Source organism: Xiphias gladius, chromosome 20 (assembly GCF_016859285.1).
Source record: "Xiphias gladius isolate SHS-SW01 ecotype Sanya breed wild chromosome 20, ASM1685928v1, whole genome shotgun sequence".
NCBI lineage: Eukaryota > Metazoa > Chordata > Actinopteri > Istiophoriformes > Xiphiidae > Xiphias > Xiphias gladius.
The window spans coordinates 12855872-12876856 of record NC_053419.1 but is presented as its reverse complement, the minus strand read 5'-3'; the positions used below and the strand labels follow the sequence as shown (position 1 = coordinate 12876856).

Below are 20985 nucleotides of genomic sequence, written 5' to 3'. Positions count from 1 at the left end.
AAACAAAAACAGTCACTGGCACTGGAACCTGGTGCAATTCCCTTCCTTGTCACACATGCCGAGACGGTTTGTGATGCCACACATTGCAGCTCTGGTCCCGGGGTGGAAAACTTTGACTAACACGTCAGGGAACCCGATACTTGTATCCCAACAAGAACACTTGTTGGGATATATCTTTTGACTGTGACAACTTATAGGAATGCAGAGCCTTACACTGATATACTTTTTTTATTTTTTGTTCTCTTTGTACAAATGCACAGGGCAGCATGCCATGGCTCTGGTACTGGTACACCTAATTGCAATGCGGCCTTAATTAGGGTCATTAATTACACCTGTGCTTTTCAGGCCAAAGTCAAGTCAAATTTTATTTTTATAGCCCATAATCCCAAATCGCGACACCCTCTGTCCTTCGACCCTTTTCCTTCTGCGATGCTTCAAAATGTCTGCTGTGCAAAAGGCCTATTAAAGGACCAGTGTACAGGATTTAGTGGCACCTAGCAGTGAGGTTGCAGAGAGAGGTTGCAGATTGCAACCAACTGAATACCCCCGCCCCTTTCCAAGCATTTAGTATACCTAGTACCTATGGTGGCCTTCAGGTAACGTAAAAACGCAAAAGGCACTGTCTAGAGCCAGTGTTTGGTTTGTCCGCTCTGGGCTACTGTAGAAACATGGCGATGCAACATGGCCAGTTCCGTAGAAGAGGACCCTCTCCCTATGTAGATCGTTAGCTCATTGTAAGCTAACAAAGACACAACGATTTTTTAGTTTCAGGTGATTATACACTAATGAAAACATAATTAAAAATACTATATTCCATTTCAGCCAATAGATCCCCCTGAATCCCACACACTGGTCCGTCAAAACAAACGTTTGGAACTTGCTTTGCCGACCATAGTGAACGTATTAGTATTGTAGTATTAGCACAGATACTCTTAAAAATAAAGAATACAAAATGCCGATTCAATAATCACCATAGCTTTAAGAGTTCATAGAGAAAACCTTTTACCTTGGTGCTTCTTAAAATTAACCAGTGCCCAGATAAACAATCATCATCGCTAAGCTTCCTCTTCCCAGGAAAATTATAAAGGAAGGAAAAGGGAGACACTTGAGAGCAAGTTAACAGGAAACCAAAAGCAGGAGTGACACAAACATTTCAAGCTACAAGGTCGAATTGCACTTCTGCCTCCAAACTTCTTTATCCACAGAGATAATAAAACAATAGTTTGAGTAACGATAGGTTAAGCATTTATCATAAGATGGTCTCTGAGCTACATTGCAAGAGACTATTGTAAAAAGTACATCTTCTCAAGTTTCAGGATTCAATTTAACTGAAAGTTAAGGTCAAGAGGGTCTGACTAATTTACTAATTAATAATTGACTAATTTATGAATAAATCATTGGGGTATTAAATTAGTAGTCATATCAGTCTATTGATGACAACAAGTCTTTCTTCTGAACTTGAAACTCTAAACTTTTGCCAAAGTATCAATTTCTAGTTTCTTTCTGGTTCCATGTGATCCCGATTATTATTATTTTAGTATCAATCTTACATCCTACAGAAATGGCTCATTAGTTGAGTGCGCAAAATGTTTTGATGATTCAGATAAGGTAGCTCTTTCTTCACCTTGTTGACCCCCAGCTGCTATGTGGTTAATTATTTACCCCACTGATTAATCTTTCAGAAGTACCAAATTGTGCAAGGGGACGAGGTTAACAAGATGTGCTCAGATAAGAGTCAAGAGGAGGGAACAGTTCAGGATTAAAACATTTTTTTGATATATTTGTCAAAGAACTTATGATATACTCTCTTTTGTTTTTTGTTAATGTCCCTCATATTCAAAATTACAAGTTTACATCACAATATATTTGCTTGTGTGTGGAACAATCTCTTCTCCAAGAACATGCCTCAGTCTTTCATTTGGGATGTGTTAGGGCTTCAAAAAGTCAAAGATTTCCAAAATTATGGCACAGAATTTTTACTGTGTAAGGTTTATGTCGTCATATTTACTTATGTTCTCTTCTGTTATGTAGGGGTCCCTGTCTCTTTGGTTTTAAGCAATGAAATTTCAGTGTCATATTTTTGGATCCCCCCCGTGTTATTCCTGTTTTGATTTTTTTTTAGTATGTGTTTATTTGTGATTATTACTCCACAACACATTCTCTGATTGTTGTTTTTTTATCTTTACTCTCTTTCCGTCTCTGCGGACATTAAATGGGCCGTATAGCACCCTGAGGCGTGTATGTCCTCTGCTGCAGCCGGATGTCTACGGAAGGGGAGAGCGAGAAAGAAAGGGAGGGACACATGATGAGCAACATATAAAGAGAGAGCTACATATTGGAATTTTGTTAATAAACAAGACTCACACCTCTCGTGGGAACGACATCAATGAGGTTGCTGATATGGATGATGAAGCCAGTTGTGTAACTTTTAGGGTTACGTAGGAGTGACAATGGCTCAGCATCGGTGACACTTGCCAGCACTTGATGAGATGCAGAAAAGGATAAAAAAAGGTAGAAGAGGGGTTAAAACAGGCTGATGTGGAAGGGGGGATGGGAGCGATAGAGTGAAGATACACTGCCTCTGCCTGGAGCAGAGGAGAAGGAGACACAGATGTCAGAGAACAAAAATTCCCCAGAGAGACCAGGGCAAAATCTGCTCATTTCTCAGCTTTCCACTGTGAAACACAGTTTGAGAGATTTTGAGTGTCTAATTGGCTTTGAATATTAACATCATTACATATGTTTGCCCTGCAACCCTGGACATCTGCTGTGAGAGTTACGACCCAGGGTGTGCAGATGGGATGAGACTGAAGGATTGTCACGCTTTCATTTTCAGTGTATTCCCTTCTGAACTTATTATTTTGACCACAGTCAAATATTCCATTATGTTCATGCCTTGGTGCCATAATTACACCGAAATTATGCAACCATGATGTTTATTTGTTGTTTTATAAATACAAAAGTTGGAAAGCTAATTGAGTGTGAATTCTATTTATACGAGTAAAAACCAAATAAATGACATAGAAATAATGTGTAATTAATGTGAACAAAGAGGGAAAACGGCCTATTCATTACCTCTGAGACATTCCATAAATTAGGATCCCTATACTTATTGAACATTGACCTTTCATAAAGGAAATCTTTGAGAGGATGAAGATTAGAGGACTCTCTCGTTGAGACACAGTGAATCTGAGAATTACTTTCAATGTGAGAGATGAAGTGATCCGGAAGATTGTTGGAAGATTTTTTCCTAACTGAAGTCATTTGGTACTGAAAACGCTGACATCCATCATTTCCACATCAAGGGACTTTATGTTCTCCTTTCAAAATAAAATACGTCATTTTATTTGACGTCTGGTGATTTTCCATTCTAATATTGTTCTGTTTTGTACGTCTTCTCCACTTCACTAGTTTATCCAAATGCTGACTAATGAATAAATGGTGCCTCAGTGTTAATTTCACAAAGGTTATGTTGCTATTCATAGCTTCGAAAGAGCCACCAACTACTGAAATGTGTAGAATGATTTCACTTTTTTTAGCCCCTTGGTGCAGTCCTTTCAAGCTTTTTCTCTTTTGGTTTCATCTCCTCATTGATTTGGTTTAAGAGTCTATTTTGCAGTGGTCCGCTGTCTTTTGAATGTATTTGGTTTGAGAATATATAAAGTTACACTTCACATCTGCAGGACTCAGAGCTATCTGATATGTCCCTGAGGAAGACCACTGTCCACTGGCATTAATGTCAAAGCAGCCACTTGTTGAGTTCTGAGTGAATATGGGGGCCTAACATTTGACATTCTCGTGCTTTTGACACGGACAGATATACGGGAAGATGTTAATTTCCTCGTAATTCAAACGCTCAAACGATGATTCACGTTGCACTATAATCAAATAAAAAGAGAACAATGCACATCAAGCGGAAATGATGGGTAGTGACGTGGGTCTTTTAATGAACTTTGCGCGTGGACCGCTTGTGGCACGCGGCCGCGCAACACAGTGCTGTCATCCAAACTTAGCGGGGCCCCCTTGAGAGGCGTCAGACTGACCGCCTGTCTGCCAGATCCCCCGGCCCCGCTTCGGATCTGCTGCAAATGCTCGATCAGGTGGCCGCCGCTCCAACTTCGTCAGCGCGGACCGTGCAGTGATGGGCGAGTGTGCGGATGTGGAGTAGAGGGGGTGGGGGTCCAACTGGCTGATGCTGAGCACCTGCACGTGGAGGACAGCCTTCCTCTTCCTTTACCCGACCTCCAGCTGATTCACTTCGCCTGTCAGGCGACGGAGAGCGAAAGATGAGCTCCCCTCTCCCAAAAAGCGAGTCGACCACCTCTCTGCTAAGATCATCGGGGCTCAGCCGCAGGTCTGCGCACTCGGATCGTGGTCCACACGGTCACCGGAGTCACCGCTCTCACGGTCACCCCACCGGAGCCGGAGGAAGCGATGATGCGGGCTGGACGGCAGATTCCGAGCCGAGTGCGCGGAGACCGCTCTGCCAGCCGAGACACGCCGACCCGCGAAATCTAGGTGATCAGCACCGGGTGCAGAAAAGCCATTCTCACGGGCAGGCGAGCCTGCTGGATGATGGTTGCGCTCAGGAAGATGTGATACGCGGGACGAGCCGGCAGCAGAAAGAGCGCAGCAAGTCCTCCAGGTCCAAACACTCCCATCATCACCACCACGACTCCACGCGAGGTGAGCTGCCTCCTGCAGCGCGTCACCAGGGCGGCTCCCGGCCGGACAGGAGGACCTCGCCGACTCCGTCTTATCCAAAGCATCCGGACGACGCCGCTTTCTTTTTCGAGCCCAGGGAGAGAGCCATCACCGGGTCATCCTCCAGCCTCAGCTCTGACCCACCTGCGACCAGCGCACCTGTCCAGCCCGCGTCCAGCCGAACATCCAAAAGACTGAGCGCGACCTCGTCTGAATATGACTCTAGTCTTCATCCCATAGTGAAGTCAGTCTTTGGGCAGGTAAGGAGGCAATCTAGAGGTAATTAAAAGTTTTGGAACCGTTCTCGCAGTAGATACAAGGCACAACCCAAGCTGCAAAGAATATTAAATAACATTAGTCAATGTTTAGTTAACACATCAAAAAAGCTTTAATACATAGTTGATTGTTATTAATTTTTTTGTTCGCCAACTTAACATTTGAGCAATTCTTTTTTTCTACTTCCGTAATGAAATGCAACGCAAAAAAAAAAAAAAGTCGATTTAAACGCCGTCCGATCATCAAACTGCTCAAAGCTCACTAATCACTGTCAAGTGTGTGGGTGTTTTTTTCTTGTAACACCATGCAAAGGGCAAGATTTCAAGCTGTACAGCATCAGCATCATGAGTCAAGAATCCAGACTCCAGACATTTAAGTGAAACTGGCACAAAGTTTCAGTAATCAGTGTAGAATCAGTAAGAAAAATCAAATTGACACGTTTTGTATAAAAACAGAGGAAAAAAGGGCTACAAATACAACTGATGAACATAAAGGAGATTCAGATACGATAATGTCAACATAGGGAATTTAGCCTTAATACAAATGCAGTCATCAGTATTTTTGAGTCCAGTCTTATTCATTTCATTTCACACCGTCTCAATGGGCCTTACAGCCTCATCGGCAATGATCCCCAGCCCAGCTTCTCTGTAAGAAGACAAGAAAAGACATGAACAGATGTGAAAAATTGGGGAGGGGGTATTCAAAGAGAGATCCCCCTCCGCAGACAGCTCTGGGGGGCCGTAGGTGGGGACGTTGCAACTAAAAAGAAGAGAGCTAATTTACAAAAGTCCAGAATCAATACAATAGGACAAAAATAACGCAGTCTAATATTTGATCTTCACACTGATCCCAGTATGAGAAGGGCCAGGCGCGGTGGTGCTAGTGTTGTCATTACTAGTTTTGGTGGCTTACTCTCAGTCAACATTGTGTCCAGACTGTATTTTGAAGAATGTAAATTTTGATATTCTGCTGCTTTATTGGGGTTTGCCAAATTCACTATAGCTGGGATGCTTACCTATTAAAAGTGTATCACAGGTGCAGAACCGAATGATCGTCAGGCGGAGGTTCACAGGTGAGCTGCAGAGGAAGCTGGGACCTATTAAGCCACAAGTGACTGGACCTCCAGTCACCCCAGTTGAGCGGATTAAAAATGGATGCATGTTTTCAGTCCAAATCTGGCTTCTGCGTGTGTCTGGTATCCATTACAGCAATCTCACGTGCAACCCAGTATGAATACAGTCGCTTTCATTGTGACTTTCGCCTGAACAACAGCAGGTGGATCAACTTTCCGGCTGTGTGGAAAACATTTCAATCATGAGAGCTTGTCACTCATACAAACACACACACACACACACACACACACACACACACACACACACACACACACACACACACACACACACACACACACACACACACAGGGACACACAGGTAAGTGAACCATTATACTAACACACACACATTCAGGTGAGAGGTTCTGATAAAATATATTTAAGTATTATTCACCTCTAAAACCTTTACTGATATTGTGACGAGTGAAGTTTAGTGGCTAAAAAAAAAGGGTGTATCTCTTCCTGCTTGCATCACCTATTCACCTACTAACACATCAGTTTTCTACAAGACACCGCATTTCCCCCGTTGCTCAGACAGATCATGCAGGTATTCAGTAGCCCGTCTTTATCCCATCCTTCTTTCTGTGTTGATGATAAAAAGCTCAAGAGGAGACAATTACCTCCCCGTGCGCTAATGTGTTCCAGAAATAACTCCTCTCAATCCAGGCCAGGGCTTCAATCAGTCTTACGGGTTCCAGTAAGGCAAAATCCATGCAGCGGTGTGCTATATAAAGTCTCCAGTGCTGCTGGTGGGTGTGGAAATAGATAGGTTTTCATTTCCATCAAATCTGGAAAATTCTGATAATTTTTACCTGAAATTCTTGGCTTTTTCAGGGAACAGTGAGCACAGTATTATTTTATTGAGGATTCGTATAGTGATGCTGGCTGCTGCAGCTCTAAATGTTTTTGGTAAAAGGAATGAGAACTACAGTTGAAATAAATACCAAGACTATTCACATCAAAGGTTCGCCATTCACAATTATTAATCTACTGTATATTTTGTAACTGAATCATCACGTTTTCAAGGTACACACAAGTTTTTTCTGCGATGTTGTCACTGTGAAGATAAGTCATAACAGACACAACTGTCAATAGTCAAAATGAATTTGTGTGTGGACTAGAGTTAGCTGTTCACATCAGTGTTTGTGTGAAAGAGGGAGCCAGAAAGAGTGAGTGAGTGAATGATGAATGTGTGAGAACAAAAAGAGAGAAAATGATAAAAGAATGAATAAAACTGAGAAGGCTTGTGCATGCACGTTTTTGCTCCCATTCTGCATCCTACCCAAACTGTTTCCTTTTAGTGACCATACAGTCGTACCAATATGCCTCTAATGCTACGTGAATATATGTAACAGTGCAACGTGGCATGCAGGTTGAGATATTACACACTACAAACTCTTTCCTTTCATATTTTTCTTATGTAACATCAAGATCTGCATACAATCCCAACAGAACTCATTCGCTGCCAGTGGAAGAATCTAAAAATAGCCCATCAAGACCTGATTATGAGAGACTGGAGGAGGGCAGAGTGTTTTTTTTTTGTTTTTTTTGTTTTGTCTTGGTAAAAATATTCAAATCCTTTGGCAAATATGCTACTTGACAGAGCAAATTTGAGAAATAAAAGAGCTGGTTTGAAGCATAGGGAGACATGTTTCTCCAAACTACCGGTTTATAATCCACGCTTTCATGTTCATAAGATGCATCACGATTACCGGGAAGGCTAGTGTGGGGGTGAGAATAAGGACAAATATGGTTTGCTGCTTGAATGTGTTTTGCAGCTTGATGGTTATAGATAGGTTGTGATATAGTGATTCGTGTAATTATTAATGTGAAATTTTATATCTTAAAGCAGGCATGCACTGTACTTAAAAAAAACTCCAATTATCTCTGCACATTCAAGTCTTCAAACTATCCAGGTTGCACCAGACACCTTGATGAAGGACAAAGCGCTTTTGGTTTTTTTTGTCCCAGTAGAAATTTTTTTCTATTTGAAGAGATTCTCAACAATCACTGAATCCCTCAGATTTTGTCACCTCCACTGACCTTGAAATCACTGAAATCTGGAACACCAGTACTGACCTGTTATGTGCGGTTCAGAAATTATTATTAGGATGACAATTTTCTTTTTAAATTAAATTTAGATGAAAGGATATGTGTATTAACCAGCAGAGGGAGCAGAGTACCGTTTATACTAATAGGTTTGAACTCACAGGGTTTGTGTGTGTGAGTGTGAGAGAGGAGGAGAGATTAACAGTCCTCTGTGTGTCACTCCAGTGAGCCAGGAAAAGCGAAAGGGCAGGGAAAGAAAGTGAAGGAAGCGAGGGAATTGGACAAATCAGGGGGAGGAATAAAGAAGAATAAAATAGGAATAGAACTACTTTGCTGGACGATCTGATGAGTGTTATATAAGGCACACACTCATCAACTCTCACTTCCCTGCTCCGGCTTGACTGCTCTGAAGACAATGTGAGGAAAGGTCTTAAAACACAGATTAGCCCCTCGCTTCCTCATCTGCTTTGTCCTGCTACTCATCTAACACTCGCAGCTGCTGACGTTTCCTGTCTGACGTTCCCCTTCCCTTTTTATTTTGCCTTCACAAAAACTCTCTATTACTCTTCTGCGGGCGCTCCTCCGCTGAGGTCACACTGACCTTGATGATATCTGAGAGAGAGTGAAAACACAGAGGAGGCATGCAGTACAAAAAAAAAGACACTAAACATGAGCAAAATAAGGAGAAAGATCTGGGCAGAAGTGAGAGGCAGAAGAGAGCAGCAGCATCGTATCCACCATAGCATATGCTTCCAGTATGTCTAGAGTATAGGAGGCTATTTTTAGACACAGATGAATATTTTTATATCGGTGCTGGCAAAGGAGGGGGTAGAAAATTCACTCTTTGGTTAAATCCCTTTTTTGAGATGAGGATTAGGCAGTGAAATGAAAGAGCCTGTGAGCACAACTGCACATGCTGCAGTGTTAAGTATATGCGCGTGCTTGATGATGCTAAATATTTATGGAGACCTGAGGCTGGAAGGGAAAATCTGGGTGAGACACTGCGAGACAGAGGACAAGGGATAAATGAGTCAGACGAAAAACGGCAGAGGTTTAATTGGCTGAAATGAGACTTGTCAATGTTTTTCCCCTGCTGACGCACTAGACCTTTAACTCGACTAACAGCTGTTCATACATGTGGTACTATCTGAAATAATATGGAAATACAAGAATAATCAGCATGGAAGTTATATACCTATTTATTATTTGGACAAATTAATCAACTCTAAGATTGAACTCTTACTTCTCAGCCCAAGCACAAGAAGAAGAAACAAGCGCGCATTGTACGTTTTTTCACTGCCTAGATCCCTCTGGTGACGTCAAAAATGTACGTCCAAAAACTTTCATGGTCACTGTATTTATCCCTTTGTTTTCAATACACTGCGATTTAAACTCAGTAGCTATAAAGGAATGACTCCTTTGACCATGAAATGAGTTCATTTCATTCCACTTTGCAAATAAAAAGAAACATACAGGGTCTTGCCTTAGCTTAGAAAAGAATAGCTCTTCGGATAAAAATAAAAAAGGTTGATGATGAACACTTGAGAGCTTATTATATCAGTCCTTTCCTTCCCCCTTCTAGATCTCCCAGCTCATTTGACACACTTGATGGCAGCGGATGAAATGAGATTATATTATACCTCAAAGTCTTCGTAAAAAAGCAAAAGCAATTATAGAATATTTTTTCTATGAATGAGCTTCCTGTCTAGTGCATGCATATAGATTTCCTTACATTGTCTGCACAAGGAATATGTTGCGAAAATCATGCTGCTGCTACAAATCATAACAATGGCTTCACCTCATGAGTCCGTGGAATGTGACGCCCCAAAAAAATCATCTGATATTCAGATACATTTTCTCCCAAAGTCTTGTCAGCATGAAAGCCGTTATGTAAATGTGTAAAGTAAATTGTGTGCATCTAAGTGAGAGAGATTGTGAGGGAGAAAGAGAAGGATACAGCCAGAGAGAAAGAGAGAGAGAGAGGGTTGAGTAGGATCTCGTGCCCGTGCACACTATGGTCTGACATTATGAGAGCTGACGGCTCCTGTGTCTGACGTCTGATGTGTTCTGAAGTTCACAATGAGCCTCCGGTGAGAGGCTGGGTGAATCATCCGCAGAGCAACACAGAGGAGCCGCAGAGATATTGAATGGGAGGGAGATCTGAAACGACTTTGGCGTGAATGTGTTCATTAAAATAGCAGAGAATAGACAAGGTCGAACAGGAGAGGGAAACGAGGATGTATTATAAGGTTGCAATGACTGCCACCGCAGTTACCTGAGGAGTCACTCCTGCTGGAAAAAAAACCTAAAATGTGGGTTAATACTGGAAGAAGTACTCAGATCCTTAAAGTCCCCCACAACTCAAAATTGGGTTTTGCTTATTGTTACTTCACATGGATGTTGGAGCTTTACTTTGCAGAGTGATGTATGTGCAGAGATTGACACCAGAAGTCTGTTTTCAAGTTCAGCTGCCGGAGGAGCAAAGAGTCTCTGTGGTCATGTTGAATCTCAATTTAAGATGCGAATGTGTGAGCAAGATTGGCAACATCAGAACTAGATATTTTGAAATGAACAATATTTGCAGGGGAAACGAATGTGAGATGTAAGAATTTTTATGGAAGTAATTGAACTTTTGTTTGTAAAAACCGTATCAGACACACATTATTATTCAAAGCAGAGATTCTTTATATGTGTTATATATCTATATTCAAAATTAAATTTAAGTAAAAGTACACAAATATTATCAGAAAAAATATACTTACGGTACAAATACTCATTAAGGAGATCAGCATCGTTAAGAGTTTTATATTATTATAAACACCATACTCAACAGACGGACTCTGGTCTGGTTCTGGAGAGAAATACAATTTAATTCTGACCCAAAGCAAAAAACCACTGCAACCTTATTGCAAGTGACAGTTAACAATCATGTCGACGTCACACACACATCTTTCAGCTGCTAGTAGCTGGAGTTAGTGAGAACATTAGGAGACTTAAAGCCTTGAATTATAAAAGTGAAGAGGCATGTTCAAAACAAGCCGAGGCGAGTAAAGGTTGACTGTGGAAAACATGTTTAAGCATGCGCTGACTCAAGAAATATGAGTTCATTTTACCTGCATGACACCAATTCACTTAACTGGCAGTCAAACAGTGACCATTTTCAAGAGTGGCCGAATGACCTTGTGACAACAAACATGTCCATACTGCCGCAAACTCGCCAATGAACAATTAGATCAGTGTCTGGATGTCTGCTTGGTTGTCACACCTTTTATTCCCACAATTACAGACTTTGTGTGTGTGTGTGTGTATGTGTTTCGTGTGAGAAAGGCTGAAAAATAGCATTTATTTGCCCGTCTGTATGAGTTTGCATTTGCACGTATTGGGTTTGCATCCTCTGTGGTTCAGAATCCATTGTCATTTCTTGCACATTTGGGCTTTGATCTGAATCCAAGCCCTTCAAGCTTAACATGACTCTGTGATGCTTCTACATCTGTTTGTGTTTGTGTGTGTGTGTGTGTGTGTGTGTGTGTGAGAAAGATAGGGAGGGTGGGTGGGGGGGTTGATGAGGGTAGAGTGGGGAGAGATATGGGAGAGTAGGGGGAAGAGAAAGCATGTGTTATATTTTTAGCTCCACAGCCTGACATCCATGTGTGTTTAATCGAGTGTATGTGTGTGTTTGTGTGTCTGTGTGTGTGTGCGCGTGCATGTGCGTGTGTATGTGTGCGTGTGTACGTGTCTGTGTGCGTCTGTGTGTGTGCGTGTTTGGATTAGTGTCTCCAGCATCTTGCTCAGGGGAAGGTAATATGCTTGTCCGAAGGAGCTTCTTCTGTCACATTCACATAGATGGCTTTAAACTGTGGAGTGAGAGAGAGAGAGTGGGGAAGAGGGTAAGGGAAGAAGAGCAAGAGACAGACAGACGGACAGAGAGAGAGAGAGAGAGAGAGAGAGAGAGGGTAGAGGGGAGGGAGGGAGGAAAGACACTGTAGGAGAGAGGATGGAATGAATAAGCGATCTTTCTTTTTCTACTCCTGGCGCTTGCATCTCGCTCTGTTCACATGCATGCTTCCTCTCCCTCGTTTATCTTTGTGTTCTTCTGATCTGTTCTTTGTTCTTGTTTACATTTTTCCTCTTTTGTCTCAGTGTCCCTCCCCTTGTACTTCCCAGCATCCTTGCCTCTAGGTCCTTCCTGCACACTCCTTTGTCCCATCCCTCCTCACCTCTATCTACCTCCTGAGATATTTCTTTCTCCGCTCCTTGCTTTTTCCCAAATGTCCTCTTATATTAGTCAATGACCCACTGAACCCTCTCTCCCTTTCTTACCACTCCTATTCCCACGCATGCCTGGAAACATATGCAAACACACATGCATACACGTGCACTTACATACAGGCACACTAACACAGACACAGTTAGAGAGAAAACATAAAACAAGAAGGATTTATTTTTATTTTTATTTATTTAATTTTTTTTTTTTTTTTTGCAATGGGCAACTCTGTAAAGTCGCTTAAAATTTTCACCAAGAAGGTAAGGTCCGCTCTGAGGTTTTTCATTTGGCTGTGGTCTCCTTGAATCCCCCTGCATGTTTGTCTCATGGTGTGTCCCCGACCTGACTGAGGGCTATTTGACTGGACCTGTGCTGACCGACCACTGTTTACTATCTGACTGGGTTTTCACTACCAGACTGATCAGCTGTTCCCCTTCCTTTTGTGTTGCTGGAGCCCAAGCATACGGCAGGAAAAATCGGGGATATTACAAGATAAAACTTGCGTCTCACGCTATAGTTTCTGTCAATATTTGGCAGCATAGGATCTTATAGTCTAGATTATTGATGCTGGACTTTGTTTATTTCCTTTAAAACTCCTTCTGAGTGTACCTCATGGATTGCACTGCAGCATTAATAAGACATTTGCATCCTATCGTGTCTTTTTCTATAAAAGTTCTGTCTATGCTCAGTGCATGGTTTCTTTCACTGGAAACCCATTTCAGCCTCTCAGACAGGTGAGAGTAATTGGTCGATGCTGCTTGAGCTTGACCTGTTGGCTTTAGGTGAAGTCAGTGGAATCATATCATGTCACCAAACTTTAGAGTCAGTCAGATCGCACAGTGGTGCCACCATTCGAGCCAGCCGAAGATGCTACCCTGTTGCGCCTGCACCTGCAGGATGTGGAAATGTCGCCAACAGGTGTGCTGTTTCAGCTATATCAGATTCTGTCACCTCAAATGTACCACGGACACTGAGTGTTTTCCCTGACAACATAAATGCACAGTTGAAGAAGAGCATAGGAAGGACATTCAGAACCATTTAAAAACAAGAAAAACTCAGGATGATAACCTTCGTTTGTACAATACATCTCTTACATCTGCTGTCCTCATTCTATGCTTGAGTAGACTCTCCTTTTCAAGCAGACAATCCCACAAATAGATTTCCCTCCATACAAACAGCTGCACATCCTCGAGGAGGAACAATATGACAAGCAACTGTTGATGCAATCTGTGCAAAATGGGTTGGAGTGCTGGAGAAGTTCTTGCTTGAATACAGAAGCCTTTTTTTTGGGGGGGGGGGGGTTTATATAATTGCTAGTGTGTTGCTGTGTAGCACTTTTTCTGGCACAGTATACCCGCAGACAGCCCTGCTCCATGCATCACTTGATCAGATTACCCAGTGGGCATCCGTTCCTGCGGAGGGGACTGTAGAAATGCATGAACTGGCATTAGGACTGGCATGGCAACAGATGGAGTGTTAAGGTCATTTGTAGAGCATATAATACCGTGTGTATTTGCATGTAGTATATGTATGCATATGAATTTTTCATGCAGATGTTTTATGTTTACTGTAATAATCATCTGAAGATGGGTACTAGTTAGTGTCTGAGCGATTTAAAGCAGCAGCAAAAACGGTCGCCTTGGTAATTCATTGTGACAGTGAGTCTACTTCTCTTGCTTGTAGCTGTATTTTCAGCCACTGAGTTGGATATTGCATTGTGGTTATTGAAGAGCTGACAAGCATTATCATGCTTTATAAGCGAGAAGAGATGTTACTACTTTAAACTCCCTTTATATCTGCTTGGCAAAAATGTGCAGTAGTAATCGCAGAGTCCATTTTCTAGCAATCTCTAGTGTAGTATTATTTAGTAGTTCTGCATTTAGCCCCAGATTCGGCTGCTACTCTCTCTAATTTAAATATTAGTCAGAGCAATGGTTGGACTTGATTTGACATTGTTTAGAGGAAGGTTTTTTGGTCCACTGGCAGGCAGTGATCGCCTGTTTTTAATTAACCTGTAGCTCTGTCTGTAATTGGGATGACTGCTGTGAGAACAACTTTTGCCCCCTGGTTGATTGGCTAATTGGTGATTATAATTAAATGGCTGGCTGAACTTTAGCTTTATCTTCTGGACAACACAGTTTTTTGGTAATGTGCACAAAAAACAAGTCACTCTTGGAAAAATTCAAGGAACTATCGCCGCATGAGTCTTGTTTGATTGTAAATGCAGTGCGTCATCAATCTTTTAAATTTTCTAATACTGCCAGACACTGTGCTACCACTACTACTAAAACATTTAGACTGCAAGCCAATCATTACATAGAATCATAATGGTGTCAGTTAAAAACACATATACTCATGTGGATTCTATAGTTTCCTACTGTTGACAAACTGGCTATTAAAGAATTATTCTGTTCTGTTCTATTTTTCTGTTAATTGCATCCCAGGTTTTATTATTTTTAGTTATTTCCCTTATTGCTGTTTTTAATAACATTGTACTCACCAAACACTGTGTTCAATATTTAAAAAATACAGTTTGAGTAATAATTTCACTCCTTATTACTTTTTTTACTCTTCATATTCTCTTCCAAACAAGTCTTGCTAACGTAGGGATTTCTTTAAAACTTGTATGATAATTTGACTGCTTATTTTTCTCACCCTGTCTGGCTGAAAGGAGGGCGCAAAATACAAAAATTAGATCTAATCTTGCATTAAACTGCAGTTAGCCTATAAGAAAATGTGCAGGTGAAGACTATAATAATCCGATTAAAGAGCAGTTACATGAAGCTGTTAGATGTGTTTTGGGACATGAAAAGCACCTCCATTGACATTATATATTACAAACGGTATGGAGGCTCGGTAGTGTTCTGTTGTGCAGGTTTGTGACCAACAGGACAGAGTCATAGATGGCATCAGTTTCTTATTACACCCTCTGACTGAGTTGCTTTCCTCCTTCATGACTGACCTGACACATCTTTATATGACTGACAGACATCTGTCTGTCATCTCTGATCCTGCTTTTGAACCCCCTCCATCCCACCTCCATGTTGGCTCCTTGATCGCCCCATGCTGCCACAATCTGAGTCACGGTCTCTACCCCTGTCTTTGCCCCTGCTCACATGTCTGGCCCCCCTGCCCTGGATGCTGCTCCAGGACCAGAAGAAGAACTACAAAGCAGTGCAGTCCTGTGAGGAGGGGGGCTCTGGGGGGGCCTATCTTGAGCCGCTAGTGGCCCTGGCCCAGAACGGAGCCAACATGCACAACGTACTGGGGCCTGCGTGCATCTTTCTACGCAAGGGCTTCGCTGAGAGCCGGCAGGCTGTACGTAAGTCCAGAAAATATCATGTGCATGCATGCCAAGAGAGATTAGCACACAATACAGTATACACAGAATAACTGGAACTCAGTGTGAATATGTGTAGTATTCACCTCTTAAAGTAATGTCATCACTTAGAGCATGTAAAGAAGCGTGGTGGAACAGAGAAGATGGTATTCTGACAATTTGACAACTTGTATTCTTTACAGTATGAAGTCTTATTGATAGCTAGAATGCTGATTGCAAGGGTGCGTGTGTGTGTGTGTGTGTGTGTGTGTGTGTCTATATTTATGCATGAAGCTGCATTACTCATAAACATGGTGGACATTTGTAGCAGGATCATGATTATTAAATCAGGGTTATGGCGATGGCAGAAATGCTCCCCACCTGGTGATCATTTCTCTTTGTCTACGTCCAGCATTGATGACATGAGTCAAGGTCGTGTTATTAAAGAACACAGGGATGTTGAAATCTTCAGTGTAGACGACACTGTTTTACTGACTGTTCTAAAGATGAGCTCTAAGATGTTTGTTCTTAACGGATGCAGGGGGTTGGGATTGAGCCCTTTTAGTTCAATGGAATGGCAAATAAAAGAACTATTGCATACTTTTCCTCTTCCACTGTCTCGGCATATTCACACTTTCAGAAATGCACGCAACGTACCTATAAAAAAAATTCAAAACACACACCTATGCTACGGATACAGTAAATGCAGATTTTGCTTTCTGCTATAACAAATGCTACAAGATTTTATATCTAATCTTATTACTGCTATCTTACTTTTATCCCAATACCTAATTATGTGTTATTTTTTGACTGGGTGTCACAGAGTGCCAAGATTCTGCATGTTTTCCTGCCATCCAAACACTTCAGCAGGTGGTCTCACTGATAAGTTCTTCCTCTATGGCTGGAAGTAAAACCTGCAGACTCTTGGCACTCTGTGGCACACACCTGCAGTTGCCTGTTTATTTATTGCAGCGTCACGTTGTGTGAGGAATGCTGCGCATTGGCATGATTTTAAAAATATCAGCAGTGGTTGGATCCTAACTTTGCACTGTGATCCTTCACAGGACCGAGAGTTGAGGCCAGAAGAAATGGATGGTACGTTACATTTCAGGAGAATAGAGAATGCAAAATAAAACTGTAATTTAAAACACTAAATTCTCAAATAATTTTAACATCTATCTCCCCTGCTCTCAGAGTTGCGTGAGGCTTTCAAGGAGTTCGACAAAGACAAAGATGGGTTTATTGGCTGTAAGGACCTGGGGAACTGCATGAGAACTATGGGCTACATGCCAACAGAGATGGAGCTAATAGAACTGAGCCAGCAGATCAACATGAATTGTGAGTAAAACTGTGTCTCTGTGTATGTGTGTGCATGTCCATGAATTATTTCCGGATTTTACAGCAACTTTAAAAACAGTGCTTAAGCTTGAGGATTACTATTTATCAGATAGCCTGAAAGTTACCCCAGCTTTCTATTTTCCTTCTGTCCAACAGTGGGAGGACATGTTGACTTTGAGGACTTTGTTGAACTCATGGGGCCCAAACTTCTGGCTGAAACTGCAGACATGATTGGGGTGAAAGAGCTGAGGGATGCATTCAAGGAGGTGAGGAAAGTCATGAGGTCGAAGCTCACAAAATAGCAAAAATAATTTCCCAATGGGTTAATATGGAGTTGAAAGATTAAGGTAAATTATGATAAATTTATAAGATTGACTCATTCATATAAGTAGAGTTTATCTTAAGAGTTTTAACTCTATATTCAGGTACCTCTTTATGGACTTTATGTCAGATAGTAGGGACAATAATCTTGAGGATGTTCTCCTGGTATTTTTGGTAATTTAGCGATGCTAACAGTGGTTTGTGCAAGTTTAGGGATATATTAAAGAAAGAAGAGAAAAGAGGGTTTTGATGATTGCATATCGTGATTCAATTCTAATCATTGCTTCTCTGCTTCATAATTTGTCTCTTTTTCTTCTTAATTTCAGTTTGACACAAATGGCGATGGCCAGATCAGTACAGCAGAACTTAGAGAAGCAATGAAAAAACTTTTAGGACAACAGGTACAGAGCTGCTGAGAGAGTATGTCCTCCGCTGTGTAGCTGTCCGTCAATCATTGTGTCTGTGTGAATCCTGTCTTTCCACTCTACTTGTAAATCTTGTCCGAGCTTTCGCCACAAAAGTTCACACCTTGATTCCCAACCATCTGACTTCTTCAGGTTGGGCACAGAGATCTGGAGGACATCCTACGAGACATAGATCTCAACGGAGATGGACATGTAGACTTTGAAGGTAAAGGATCCTAAACAGTATGTGGTACCATAATTTGCAGTTCATACAGCATATTTTACTGTTGGTGTATTTCTCTTCCTTCCTCATCATACGCTCTCTCTTAAACATACACACACACACACACACACTCACACGCTTTTCAAATCCCAACATGTGTCTGGACGATATCCCAACACCATGCTGATAGTGAGGTGAGGGGATGAAGGCAGTAGGTCTGTCTGTCAGATTATCTCCGTACCAAGGGATTATGCCACCACATAGATTACCCGTAGAGAAAAAGATGCATGCAGGCTGTCAGGGATGAAAATATCAGAAAGTGCTGCTGTTCTCAGTACTGCAACTGTTCTTACAGATCAATATAATTTTACATTTTGTCCATGTTCTATTTGCAATCCATCATTAATGATGTCCAAGCAACATTTGAAAAAGAAGGTGTACGTGTGGAGTGCTAGAATACATGCAGATCATGGTTAACATGGTCTTGACTAATGTGACTCTTGCGATTGGATGTGCATCTCCTACATATTAAGGAGCATTTCTGTTCACTTGTAAATAAATTTTACTTGGGATTAAAAGAACAGGTAATTGAGTTATGTAAAGCAATCTTTTTTTTTTCCTTCATCAACAGAATTTGTGCGGATGATGTCTCGATGAGTTTGACACAGAGAGCCAAGATTTTAAAACAGAAGATGGATTCTCCGTTGGCATGGGAGGAATAGGAGAGAGACCAGCACAGACTACTGATGGACCCTGAACTTCTGAACTGTCAATGAACAAGAGAACAAAAACATATCAAGCCTGCCCTGACACTGCCACGCTGAAGCACATAGGCTGACCACTACAGCCAAGAGCAACAGTGTTGATTATATACTGCTGCTGTTTCTTCAAGCATAAACAAAACCAAGAGCTGCATTTCTGACTTTTACAAAGTATATTTTAAAAAGCATATTTTCCTTTAGTGAAGAAATTTCTAATGCGGATGTGGTTGTTGACCCAATGGGTAAAGGGTAATGTAATGTTTGACATATTTTGCTCAAACATTTTACCATTGTTGTTAGTAACAGTAGCAATTAAGATGACATATTTTCGACTACAGCAGTATGCCAGCAAACACCCCACAAATGCAACACATTCCTTTCTAATGCTGAGAAGCACAAATAGAATATGGCAATATGGAAATATTTCATGTGAGCCTGTCAAAGCTGTGTTTTTGTGTTTTGTGCATACTCTTGTTTCTCTCCAACCCATACTGTAGAGTTATTATCTCCCTTAAGACTATTGTCCAACCCTGGTTAAGGCAAGCCAATAGTTGTTTTGTAATTATGTGTAATGTAGCACTGATGCAGTTTTTCTGACTTTATTAACATTATGCCTATCTTACTGTTATATATATATATATATATATATATATATATATTTTAGTGTACATAAGATGAACAGACTCCTTCAAGTGCAACATTTCTTGAAGGAAATTCTCTCTATGTACAGTGAGTTGCTAATATCGCCTTTTTAATTATAGTATGTTTTACTAATTCTGAATATCACTCTGCATGAATACTCAGAATACATAAAACACTCTTTGACTTTGACAGATCATCTACACCTAACTCACAGTGGTAGGTGATCCACAGAGTGTTAACACTATAGATGAAAGATTGAGTTTGTTATTGCTTTAATTATTATCAGAGGGCTCTGATAAATCTACTTGTCTGTAGGGGTTTTGTGAGTCTACTGAGTCTAAAGAACAGTCCTAAAGTGATTTTCACTTTGGTACAACATTTTTACTTTTAACTTTAATACCTCAAAATAGATCAAACAACAACCTCATCCATTACCTGCCCCTAGCATAATCTCTAATTCCATTTTTTTTTACCCTCTCACCTTCATTATCAATATTTGTAAAGAAGCGGTATTAGCTTCTTCATGAAAAAAGCCAAAGAAAGTTTATAAAAATATTATTTGAGTCTCTTTCAGTGTAGTAAGTGTATGCAGTATGTTTTCAGAAATATGATTCATTGGATAACATTTTTAAAATGGCTGCTTGAAATGCCCTTTGGCTCCTGGGGCAACTAAATTATTGGTTGACTGTTCATGAATGGACGTGGGGATATATGCATGCTCTAAAGTTAAGATATTCTTCTGAAGGGAAATCTTACTTTGTGATTTTACTTGTCTTAACTGTGTGAACTATGCATGCTTGAAAACAACTGCAATTTGTAGCAGAATATATAAAAATAAAGGTCTTTATTGGAGAGAACAGTGTGTGTTTAGGTGTGTTTTTCTTCTCGTATTAACAATGTAATGGGGACATGAATCTGCCCAGGCATTATGGGCACTAAATTCCCATTTGGGGACAAAAAAGCTGGTGCCCACAATGAAAACCAAACCCGGGGTTGAGACTTTCTTTCGTTCTTTCTCTCTTTCTTTTTTTTTGTTTGTGTGTTTCTTTTTTAAGACCACGGTTACGGTTATGCCCAAGAGAATTTCTGTTCTGATTGGATGGCAGGTGTCCATTAATTTGTAGTGACTAACAGTAGAGGGCAAGTTGCTTAAAAATGAATTACATGAGATTTTCATACACATCAAAATTTGAGGCATTCAAATGGACATACGGTATGTAATACTTAAATACTTTATACAATGCTTGATAAAAACTACAACAGGTAGTGTATAAAAGTGCTCTCTCTCTCACACTCAGCCCTAAGTGGAGCAAAGGTTTGGGAGTGATAATTAAAAATTATACATATCAACACCATTGCAAATTGCAAGTTTAAAGTTCTATAGTATAACTTTACTTGATGACATCAGCAAAAAAGGATATTCCAAACTGAAAATAGTGTTTTAAGTAAAGCAAAGCCCAGTAATTGTTTTGACAATTAATGTTTTATAGCCAGAAAAATGAAAACATCAAATCCTTTGTAAGGCAACCAAGGAGGAGTAGGTTGGAAATTATTTGGAAATGGGATCAAGAA

The 20985-nt window shown here is 40.8% G+C and overlaps 1 protein-coding gene across 3 annotated transcripts; it reads left to right on the top strand.

The window, feature by feature from the left end:
• The first annotated feature begins 4286 nt into the window (after positions 1 to 4286).
• cabp1b (calcium binding protein 1b) lies at positions 4287 to 19369 on the top strand. Of its 3 annotated transcripts, none has more exons than XM_040157528.1 (8): positions 12624 to 12665; positions 15556 to 15723; positions 16789 to 16819; positions 16919 to 17062; positions 17219 to 17328; positions 17710 to 17784; positions 17941 to 18013; positions 18642 to 19369. In XM_040157528.1, the coding sequence occupies exons 1-8, from the start codon at positions 12624 to 12626 to the stop codon at positions 18665 to 18667; spliced, it is 669 nt and encodes a 222-aa protein (XP_040013462.1). In that variant the 3' UTR covers positions 18668 to 19369. The 3 variants fall into 3 exon arrangements, with proteins under 3 accessions (XP_040013460.1, XP_040013462.1, XP_040013461.1); XM_040157527.1 differs by having other exon boundaries at positions 12624 to 12674; XM_040157526.1 differs by lacking the exons at positions 12624 to 12665; positions 15556 to 15723 and adding an exon at positions 4287 to 4964.
• Positions 19370 to 20985: the final 1616 nt, after the last annotated feature.

Coding starts and splice junctions, on each gene's coding strand:
- cabp1b (XM_040157526.1), top strand. CDS start 4,287: ATGAGCTCCCCTCTCCCAAAAAGCGAGTCGACCACCTCTCTGCTAAGA. Junction 4,965..16,788: donor TGAAGTCAGTCTTTGGGCAG/GTAAGGAGGCAA, acceptor GATCCTTCACAG/GACCGAGAGTTGAGGCCAGA. Junction 16,820..16,918: donor GAGGCCAGAAGAAATGGATG/GTACGTTACATT, acceptor CCCTGCTCTCAG/AGTTGCGTGAGGCTTTCAAG.